Below are 10,605 nucleotides of genomic sequence, written 5' to 3' on the forward strand. Positions count from 1 at the left end.
AAAAAAAAAAAAAACAACCCAAAGAACCAAAGGCTACAAAGCTCTACTGGGACGGATGGGGGCGAATGGAGCACCGCACCCCAGGGCACGGGGAGAGGAAAAGCAACGGGCAGCCCTGGCCAGAAAAGTGGGGGTCTAAGAAACATCACAACGGGGGGAGGAGGGGAAAAAACCCAGAGAGGGGAAATGAGATCTGAGGCGCCCGCATGGGGCAGCTGCCCTATGGCTCAGTAAGGAGAGAACCTCTGCTTTTCCGTTTTCAGTTTGTTAGTAACGCACGGCACGGCCGGGGCGGAGGCACCCTTAGCAGCAGACACAACATTTTAGAGCCAGGAGAGGGACAGGTTTCATGCCAAGCAGACTGGAGACACAAGGGGCGGTCGGAAGAGGGTTGGGGAGGCTGGCGGGCGCGTCGGAGGCCCCCGCTGTGGCGAGCGAGGGGGTGGTGGTGGAGGAGGAAGAAGAAGAAGGGGTGGAGGGTTGAGAGAGGTTGATGCTGAGGTGGTCAGGGATCGTGACGGAGGCTGCCTGGGAGGAGGGTTTAGCGCTTTCTAAACTGTAACAGAGGAGAAAAGGAACAAAAAAATGGGTGGGTGGGTGGGAAGAGCACAGAGGAAGCACAGGACAAACAGCGAAACCCGGCTCGGGGAGGGGGAGCGCAGCACGGAGCCGAGAGGAGCAGAAGCGGGGCTGCTCCTCCGTAGGGAGAGCCCCACACAGCCCCACTGCCACCCCACAGCCACCGCTCATCTCCAGCGTCCACAGAGCTGAGGTCCCAACGAACCCCAATTCCAGCCCTAACGCTCACCATGGGACGCATCTGCACACCCGGAGGCCTCAGCGCAGCCCTGAGGGTCCAATCCCCTCACCCCACAGCGCCGCAGACCCCACGGGGAACCCAGCGATCCCCGAGGGCTCACAGCTGCTGCAGGGCAGACGCTGCCTGCGTCCGTCGGGATCCCAGGGATCCCCACATCCCGCTGGGAGGTGCTGGGGATCCCACCTCGATCCCCCCCCGGCTGCAGCACCCCCAGAAGCCCTCAGCACAGAAAGCGACGGATCCGAACCGCGCAACCCAAACTGCTGAGATCCCAAACGCAGCTCTGGGGACCCCACGGTCCCCTCAGCCCCGCAGCCACGACCCACTGCAGCCTTCCCTCGTCCTACAGCTTCCCACAGAGCAGGAGGCGATCGCAGCAGGGGGCAGGCGTGGGGAAGGGGAAGGAAGGGCAGGGGGATGGGGATGGGGATGGAAGCCCCTTCCGCTCATGCTTGGGGGCACGAGGGTGGTCCCAGCCCTCCCCCCCGCGCTGCCTCATCACAGAGACTCACCTGACATTAATTAGATACTGGGCCAAGCTAATGCTTGCTGCAGATCCAGTTATGGTAACCTGCCTGTCAGTAGATCCTTCCACTGGATTGGCAATTTTGATCTGCGCCCCGGACATCTGGCGGATCTCATTGATCTTGGCGCCCTGACGCCCAATGATGCAGCCAATCAACTGCGGGGAGACAGCGGCTTCGTTAGCGCCTTCATTAGCAGCTTCATCAGCAGTGGGCAGGGCATCCCGTCCCCCTCCATCACCCACAGGGGGCATCACCCAGAGGTGGGGCTGATGGCTCCCAGGAGGGCTTTAAACCCCTTCAGCACTCCTTTATACAGATACTTCTTAGATGGGCAGACGGTGACAGGACGAGGGGCAACGGCTTCAAACTGAAGCTGGGGGGAGGGAGCTCTGCACCCAGAGCTGTGGGTGCCCCCTCCCAAGAGGGGCTCAGGGCCACAGAGGGGTCCCTGCATGGCTGATGGGTGGGAGCAGCCCAGGGCACGGGGTTAGAGCTGAGAGACCCCTAAAGGTCCCTTCCAACCAAAGCCATTCTACGATTCAATTTACAACGGCAGAAGAAACATGAGATTTCTGCCTTAAATCTGGCTGGAAGGAGGAAGGATGAAGAGAGCAGCCCAAGGAGCTGTTTGGGGTGCAGCCATCACTCGTAGCACTGCCTTGAGCCCCTCTGTGGGCAGGGAAGGGCAGCCCCACCCCCCATCTCCTAGGGACACAGATTCTGAGCCCCCACCCCCCATCCTTCAAGGGGGGAGGGCGCAGATACTCACATCATTTGGAATGGTGAGTTCATGAGAGGTGGTTTGAGCAGAAGCATCCAAACCTGTTTAAAAGACAGAGACAAAGCAGGAGAGGGTCAGGGGGGGCGGTGGGGGGCACGAGCACAGCGGGCAGCCAGCAATCACTGCTGGCCTCACAGCCACCTCGGAGACAGCTCAGACAGGACGGGAAGGGCAGAGCAAGCAGTGAAGTTACTCGAGCCCCACTCCCCTCTCCTCTTTCCCACTCACCTGCCACCCTCCCCCACCCCCTATTTGTCCTCCCATTGCCACCACAAGCTCTCCTTTGCAGTGGGGCCGTCCTGGAGCAGCACCCCATCTCCACGGGGCCACCATCCACACCTGCAGCCTCCAAGCGCTTCGCTCCCTCAGCCCAGCAGGGCAGTGCCAGGTCGGGCCCCCACCGGGCTGCTGCTCGGGTTTCTCACTCTGCACTTTGCCCCCCTGCCCCACTCTGGGAGCTGCGACCTCACTGGCAGGGGAGCAGCAGCTCAGTGCAGACACAGCAGTGATCCCTGCAGCGCCTGGCAGGGGCTGCGCCGCTGGATGTGATCCGGGGCAAAAGTTTTATGGGGGCAGGGAAGGGTGGGGGGCTGCCTATGGGTGAATTGTGGGGGGGCTCACATGTGCTCAAGGCCTTCTAACAGCATCACACACCACACAGCTGAGCCCTCTGACAAAGCTCTGCTCTCCAGAATCCAGAGTGCAAACTGACAGCTCCTGAGGGCCATCCAGGACCTCCAGCAGCTCCCTTGCCCCCCCTGCCCCTCCCACCCGTGCACAAGGCGGGCAGCATTTAACAGGGAGAACGAGACCCCGGTCAGTATTAATACACAATAAACTATAGATTTTGTGTTTCAATCATTACCCCAATAGCCTTTCACCTCTGGAGAGCTGGATTCAATGCCTGTTAAGACACAAGTGACAATGAGTTTGGCTGTCTCACGTTTAGAGCCCCAAATGGAAATGCAGCCACCTTAGCAAACGCTCCAGCAAATTTGGTGCAACTCAGCAGCTGCCTGCTCAGGGCTGGAGCAGCCAGAGGGGGGAGAGCAGGTGCTGCAGGCTGGGGGGGTCCCCAGAGCGTTGGCAAAGCCATGAAGGACAGGGTGGGAGGGAGGAAAGCAGCACGGAGGCCCTGCCTGCTCACTGATCTGCCTTCTGCAGGGAGGGGGGGGTGCAGAGACCACAGCTGCCCCCAGGGGCAACGAGACAGAGACGGTTACCTGGCCAGACTTCATCATTCACGCTGTGGGTTTTTGGGTTTGTTTGGTGTTGTGTTTTGGTTGTGGTTTTTTTTTTTTTTTGAGCACACGAGACCCCGTGCAGAGGCCCTGCTTAGAGGGGAGCCCGGCTCCCAGGTTGGCCTTCGGCCCACGTTAGCGTACAGAGGAGAGAAGGAGTTTCCATACCACTGAATCCAGTGTTGCCATGAGACATTGGAAAGTGTGACTGTTGCATTGCCAACTGGTGCAGCTTGGTCAGCTAGAGGGAAGAGAAAAGAAAAAAAAAAAGCTGATGTTAGCTATTTCCCAAGCCCAGCAGGGCCAGAACCACGCGGCAGGCACACGGACACAGCGAGCGGCACCAAAGGCCTCCCCCCACCCTCGGCCAGGAGTGGGCTGGGGGGCTGCGCCCACCCCCCAGGAGAAGCAAGGAGCTATGAGAGGAGCTCAGGGAGACGAGCAGAGAGGAGCAGGAGAAATGAGACCGCAGGGTGCTCACACCACACCATGCAGGGAGCAGCGTGGGGAGAGGGATGTGATGAAGGGAGGCCAGGATGGAGCCCGGAGCGGCGCGCGGCCCCTGCAGCAGCTCAGAGCACAGCTTCCTCCTGCCCCTCCTTGCCAGAGCCCCCCCTCACTGCTCTAAGGGTGCCAGGAGAAGAGATCAGCCCCGCCAAGCCTGCAACGAGCCTACGGGATGAGCATGGCTGCCAGAGGAGGGCGGCATCCCAGCAAGCAGGGACAGCGCCCACGGCGAGGGGGAAGGGGGGCGGCCACCGCCTGGACTGTTCTCCTGCACCCAGCGGCCCCCACAGGCTGGCAGCAGCCTGGGCCAGGCCAGATCCCCCCCTCCACTGCCACCTGCGACGGCTCAGCTGTCCCCTGCCCCCAGGAGAGCCACCGTGACAGCGTCCCGTCATGCGCTGTGGTGTCCCTGGATGGGAAGTGTGCCAAATTCAAGAGGGGAGGGAAAGGCAGAGCTGGAGTGAAATGCCAGCTGGGGGGGAGGTGGTGGTGGTGGTGTCGGTGAGGGGGGGAGCAGAAAAACGGAGGAGGGGAATGTCAGAGAGAAAAGGGGAGGGGGGAAAAGGAGAGATCTGAGACCAGGTGAAGCTGGCTGCAGGAGGGCGAAGTTTTTTGGGGGGGAGTTCGGATCAGATCGAGTTTCAGCCCAAGCTGACAGCTCGAGTCGAGAAAGCACGGAGAAAATTTTGGAAGGGGGAAGAAGGGTGGATTTCAAGACAAGAAGTGTAAACAAAAACTTACATCTGGCTGTGGAATGGCATACTGTCCTTGAATGGTATAGGCCTACAAAAGGAGGAAAACAGTCCTATTAACAACCATCGGACAGCCACCCAGGGACAGACATTTCAACTAGCCAGGAAGTCAGAGAGCCAAGGCGGAGAGTTCTCCGGGGCAAGGGAAGTGGGGCAGGGAGAGGCAGGGGACGGACAATGCTGTACCAAGCAGTTTCTAGACGGGAAGGTACTCAAATTGGCCTTAGGTGGCAGTTACAGGGAGGGAGTGGACAGTATGGCGCCGTCCCCCCCAAAAAAAGGTGGCAGACAAACAGAACGGCTGGGATCTTGATGAAGATGTATGGTGTGGTGGAGTCCGACAATGCTTCTAGCCCTGCGCCCCCCGCCTCGCCGACAGGGGAGGGTCTCCAGCGCCCACCAGCCCTGCTAGCTCCCGGCCCCTCCTTCCCCGGCCCAGCAGCCCCCCAAAAAGTCCCGCTCCGAGTCCTCTCGTCACTCCGCACGCCTAGGAAACGTCGCCGGGCAAGCTAGAGGTCACTGCTGGAGCTGGCTACCGATGCTAGACAAGGCAAAGAGAGGCATTCGGGGGGTAACGAGGCTGAGCGCCTGACCTGCCAATTCCTCGTCTCGAGGTTAAGGGACAGCCACAGACTTCAGATTCCTCCTGAAGCTACCCAGAAAGGGCGAGTCACTGGCTGGGGCCTGGCTGGCTAAGGTGGGGGGCCGGGCAGGGGGGACAGGAGAGGCAGGGGAGAGGGGGGTACACAGCCTCACTTCCAGGTCACCGGAAGAACTGCAGCCCAGGCTGGAATTGGCCCAAGTTCGTTGCCATGCAGTGGCTGCCGGGTGGCCTGCGTGAGGAGAGGTTGGTGGGCTCAGAGTCCAGTTCCCAAGTGGACAGGAGTCCACAGCACAAAAGCCACCGTGACGGGTTTTGGGGGACGGGGACAGGGAATGCCACCCTTGTTGGCAGTCTCAGAGAGGCCAAGGATTGAACGGGCCGTGGAGACTGAACTCCCCTCTCACCTCCTGAGGTGGTCCCTCCAAGTCAGAGTTGAGGCACATGGATGGGGCGGTGTGGGGGTAGCTCGCACTGCCGCTGCTGTACCTGTCCTGTGGATAAATTAGAGGACTTCAGTCTCCAGGGCTGTCAATCCGAAACCTTCCGCTAACACCAAAGTCACATCGACATTAGCTCTGCTTTCGAGGGCTAACCCTGCTCTACACACGACTCTGAGCTGCGAGACAGAGCACAACACCACCAGGAGCGGGCCCGGACGGCTGCAGCGGGCTGGCCCTGGGCCGGGGGAGAGGGGTGGAAGACAAGGAGGGGAGAAAAAGGGAAAGGGAAGGAAGAGATGCGTGGCTGTCGGGAGCCTGCTCCTCACTGCTCTAAGGGGGATGGCGGCCGGCTCCCTTGCCGGGGGGGGCTGCACGGGACGACCCTCCGCTGGCAAAGGGCGCGGGTGGCTTCGCCCGGCGCTCCCCCCCGGGTGCAGAGTGGCAGGAGAAGCTGTCGGAGAGCGGGGGCTGACCAGGGTCAAGGGGGGGAAGGAAGAGGCAGGGAGGGCGAGGGGTGGGGGTGCTGAGGCGAGGGTGGGGAGGGGACGGCAGCAGCTCCGTCCCCAGACAAGCGTGGCACTCGGAGGCCCGGCTCCAGGGGAGGCTGCCAGCAGCTCTCCACCCCAGCTGCAGCATCGGATCCGGTCTGTGTGGCCATGGCTCTGCCCTACAGCAGGACCCCAAGACTGATGGCAGGGGGCTCCGAGCCCTCCCCATCAGCGTGCACCCACCCTGGGGGGGGGCCTCCCTGGCAGCACGGAGGCAGCAGACGCATCTGCAAGTTGCCCTGTGTTGCTCCAAGCGGTAATGGCAGCCCTGGGAACTGAGGGGTGGGAAGCGGTGACCCCCACACTCCAACCTCCTCTCTCACCCAGTGGGGACCAGCACACCCCCAAAAAGCTGGGGGACTCGGGGCTTTACAGCAGACAGGAACCCAAGGGAGCCCTGTCGTCTGTAACGGCAGCGCCTGGCTCCATGGCTACAGCAACGGGGTGGCCTGAGGCAGCTGCCAGCACACCCCCAAGGCAGGGCAGGGGGGAGCGAGCGACTCCCCAGGATCAGGTCAGCACAAGAGGGGCTGCACCACCGATCCCTTAAGGCTACTTCTATCTGACACCCTCCCCTCGCCAAGACGAAGCTTTTCTGCACCCCAACCCTGCCCAAGGCACAGGCTGAGCCTTTGCACCCTAAGAGCCAGCCCCAGAGAGCAGAGAACCCCCAGCCTCTGGGCCGGTCACCCACACAGGTCGCACCGAGTCCTCGGAGCCAGTCCCAGAGAGGGGACAACTGGCTTTGGCAGCTGGACTCCCATCCCAATTCAAATTCCCAACCACCACCACGTCAGGATTTCCCCCGGTTGCTCCAGGAGCACTTTGACAAAACCACCCCCCTCCCCAAATTAACCCTCCCAGCTCCCTCCCCGCCTCTGCCCTCCTGCCTCCCGCAGCAGGCTCAGCGAGGAAGGCTGGGAGCAGGCTCTGGGAGGCCGAGGCCAAGCAGAGCTGCCCCATGCCAGAGGAAGCGGTGTGGGTGACAGGCACGCAGAGCAGCTGATGTGCGCTGGCGGTGTGGCAGCTTGTTTATCCCCCACCCCCCGCCACACAGACACCCCTCCCCTCCCAGCACCCCACGAGCTGAGGAGAGGCCTTACCTGACCGCCTGCAAAGATGACGGGAGAGCTGGATGGCTTGGGTCGGTACGGGATGGTGACGCCCTTCGGGGGAGACTGGGTGACAGCAGAGAAGGGACATCAGGCACCGAGCGCTGCCAGCCACCCCCTCCCAGCACCCAACGCTTCACCTCAAGTGCAAGTCTGCTCCCAGGAGGGCACAGAGCCTGGCTGAGCCTCGAGGGCTACAAACAGTCCTATTTATTCTATGCTCCATGCACTGAGCAGAGGGAGGCTTGCAGCACCGTGCTGAGACAGGGGGACGCTGCTGCTCGGTGTCACTGCTCACCAGGGCAGCAAGCAGCACCATCAGCTGGCAGGAGCTCAAGAGGACTGGCTCGACCCCAGCTTAAAGCAGCTCCAAGCCTCACTTGTAATCCCCAACTATCCTTTTATCCCCCAGCAGCCGCTCCTCTGTCCTCAGGGGTTTCTACTGGTCGGGAGGGCTGCGGCCAGGAAAGGGCAGAGGGATCCCTGCGCCTCACACGTGTCCCCAGGGAGAGAGCCCGACACACAGCTGGGGGGGCCCTACCTCAAGCATGACAACGCAGATCTGTTTGACGCACTCAATGATGGACTGTGGGATCCCAGCAATGGTGATGGCTCGCTCAGTCGAGTTGGGCAGCATGTCTCCTGCCACCTGGACCTGTGCCCCTGTGCTCTGCAAAGTTTAAGGATAAAAATAAACGGTCAGACCAGGGAGGACAGTGAGCTCACTGCATCCAGCAGCCTCGTGGCCAAGTTATACATAGCCAGAAGTGCCCCCCTTCTCCCTCAAAATAATGCCTTTTAATCCTAGCTGGAAATAATTCGGTCAGGAGGAAGAATCGGGCTGCGGCCTTCCCCTGTAACCCAAGTCAAGCCCATCTCTGCTGTGAGCAGAACCGGACAGGGTTAATCCCTGGCAGCCAAGGGTCAGTGGCACTCAGCACTAAGCAGCATTACATGCCTTTCTCACTGAGAGCTGGGGGCTTGGCAGGCTGGTGGCACGCATTCCCCCCCCGCCAGCTGGGAAAAAGCCTAGGGAAAGGAATCGAGAGTAGCAGGAACCCAAGCATCCCGCTCCAGGGGACGGTGCCGGGAAGGGGAGGCTCTGACCCAGTCTCAGTTTCACAAGCACTAAAAATACAAGGAGCTTTTTAAAAAGGGCCAAATGATGCTGCCTCTACACTATGCAGTTCCACTTATGCAGGGCAGACCTAAGTTCTTGGCCCCTCTGCCACGCACCAGGCCCTGCACATCACCAGCAGGGCAGCCAGCACTCACCTCTCGTATCTCCTTGATCTTGCAGCCTCCTTTTCCAATCAGGGAGCCGCACTGGCTGGCAGGCACCACGAGCCGGAGGGTGACCGGGGGCCGGCTGGCAGCTGTGCTGTTGGTCATGGAGCTGCTGATGTCCTGCGAGGAAGAGGAGTTGCTCAGAGGGAGCAGTTTGGTGCAGGACCCTCACACCAGAGGAACGGGGCTGGTTTGTTCCAAGGTGACATCCGAACCTCCCAGATCCCATTTTTCAGGGCTTTGTTAACATGCTGGAATCAACACAGCCACATTTTTGAGATGAAAACAGCCAAACTCCGTGGCTTGCTGTATTGGTGAAATGGGGTTTTAATCCCCACCAGCCCAACGCAGAGGCATTGGGTCAAGCCACAGCTGAATGGGAACCAGCTGTGCTGAAGAGATGAGGGGCTGGGGGCTCAGTCTCCCCCTGCAGACAGCTCCCAGTTCAGCTCAGAGCTGTAACGGGGATGAAAGCTCAGTGAGAACAAGCTGGGCGCTGATTAAAGCAGTCATATGTGGGCAGGGGGAGGGGAGGCACACGGCTGGGCTCAGCTGACCTACTAAAATAAAAGCTTTTGCTGAGCCCCAGGCTCAGAGCACCAGCAGCGAGAGCCAGGAGGATGTCAGCTCCCAGGACACAGCAGCAGTTTGGGACTCACAGCTTTCTGAGCTTTCCCATGAGCACAGGGGTCTGATGTGTTGACAGGAAGGGGGTCCTGAATCCAGAGGGATAAGGCACCAGGAACTCTGTGCCCCACAAAAGATGGAAGGGCCAAGGAGCTCACCCTTCTGAAAAGCCCAAAGCTCCTCACGTCACAGCCCTGAGCAAGGTCTGACTCCCATAGCTGGGATTCGGATCAGCATCCCACTGAGAATCAGCAGTTCTGCAGGAGCAGGGCTGGGACGCAGATTGTCCTTCGGTGCTGCAGGACCCCCAGACCCCTCCTCAGCAGGGCTGGATATCGGGCTGAGCCCCCACTGCACAAAGAAACATGCAGGCAGGGAAGCAGCAGGACAGTCCAGAAGAACAAGGGAAGCAGGGATTCAAAGCCCTGCTCAGTTTGATGCTGTTTTAGTGGTGGTCACAGGGGGTTCCCAGCCCTGGGCAATCACCACAGGGCTCTGACGCTCAGCAAGCAGGCACTTAAGGTTGGCTGAACACCCAGGAGGGAAAAATCATACCTGGACCTTGGACTCTGCTCAAGGAAGGACAAAGATCAGCCCCAGCTGGGAGAACACTCCTCACCCACAGGGAGGGTCACGGGGCTGTTCCAGCCCCCCCAGGAGCTGTGGGGCAGACCCCAGCCCTGCACAGCAGCTCCACAGGGCAAATTTGTCCAGAAAAGTACAAGAATTAAAAAAAAAAGTGGAGCACCATCCCTGCAGCACACAGCAGAGGCTCAGGGCCGAGACGCACCTCTTCCAGTTTGTCAATGATCATCGCAAAAGCTTTGAAGATGGCATTGGTGGGGCCGGCAAGGGTGATGATCCGCTCGGGGCAGTTCCCTTCTGAGATGTTAATGCGAGCACCACTCTGTGGGAAGGAAGCAGCGTGGGACGTCAGGGCTCCGCAGAGCCACGAGGCCGCCCTCCTCCCTCGGCTCAGCGCCCGGCAGCCATCTTAGCCATGCTGGCTTCCTGCCCCAGCCCTGACTACATCTCCCAGCATGCCTTGCGCCCGCCGGCTCCATCTGCTGCCGGTGCCGCGCCGCCAGAAAATTCCTTTCAAGGCCGGCAGCGCTGCAGACCCCTCACGCCCCCCCTCCCACCCCCCGCCTAAGGCTCACCTCCTCGCGCATCTTCTTCACGGACTTCCCCTTTCTGTGAAAGAAGAAGAGAAAGGAGAGGTGTCAGCGCGGCTGCGCGTGGGGTGGGGACGGAGGGGGAGCACGTGGGGAGGGGGGGATTTGCTGCCCGCTTACCTTCCCAATGATGCTGCCGACCTCCTGGGAGGGGAACAAAAGCAACAATTAGGAAGTGCTGAAA

General features: G+C 60.5%; 1 protein-coding gene across 10 annotated transcripts in view; it reads right to left on the reverse strand.

Moving 5' to 3' along the window:
- Positions 1–10,599, reverse strand: part of PCBP2 (poly(rC) binding protein 2) — an 11,924-nt gene extending 1,325 nt beyond the window's left edge. The window contains exons 1-13 of one of the 10 annotated variants that reach the window (XM_019611611.1): positions 10,542–10,599; positions 10,407–10,440; positions 10,037–10,153; positions 8,608–8,739; positions 7,874–8,002; positions 7,324–7,398; positions 5,637–5,723; positions 5,396–5,461; positions 4,618–4,659; positions 3,538–3,610; positions 2,994–3,032; positions 2,117–2,169; positions 1,333–1,502 (exon numbers count right to left, since the gene is read on the reverse strand). In XM_019611611.1, the coding sequence (XP_019467156.1) occupies positions 1,333–1,502; positions 2,117–2,169; positions 2,994–3,032; positions 3,538–3,610; positions 4,618–4,659; positions 5,396–5,461; positions 5,637–5,723; positions 7,324–7,398; positions 7,874–8,002; positions 8,608–8,739; positions 10,037–10,153; positions 10,407–10,418 (995 nt within the window). In that variant the 5' untranslated portion in view covers positions 10,419–10,440; positions 10,542–10,599. The remainder of the gene's footprint in view (positions 1–1,332; positions 1,503–2,116; positions 2,170–2,993; positions 3,033–3,537; positions 3,611–4,617; positions 4,660–5,395; positions 5,462–5,636; positions 5,724–7,323; positions 7,399–7,873; positions 8,003–8,607; positions 8,740–10,036; positions 10,154–10,406; positions 10,441–10,541) is intronic. The other 9 variants (XM_010727956.2, XM_019611612.1, XM_010727960.2 and 6 more) reach the window with 9 other exon arrangements.
- Positions 10,600–10,605: the final 6 nt, after the last annotated feature.

This window comes from Meleagris gallopavo, unplaced genomic scaffold (genome assembly GCF_000146605.3).
Source record: "Meleagris gallopavo isolate NT-WF06-2002-E0010 breed Aviagen turkey brand Nicholas breeding stock unplaced genomic scaffold, Turkey_5.1 ChrUn_random_7180001951031, whole genome shotgun sequence".
NCBI classification, from domain to species: domain Eukaryota; kingdom Metazoa; phylum Chordata; class Aves; order Galliformes; family Phasianidae; genus Meleagris; species Meleagris gallopavo.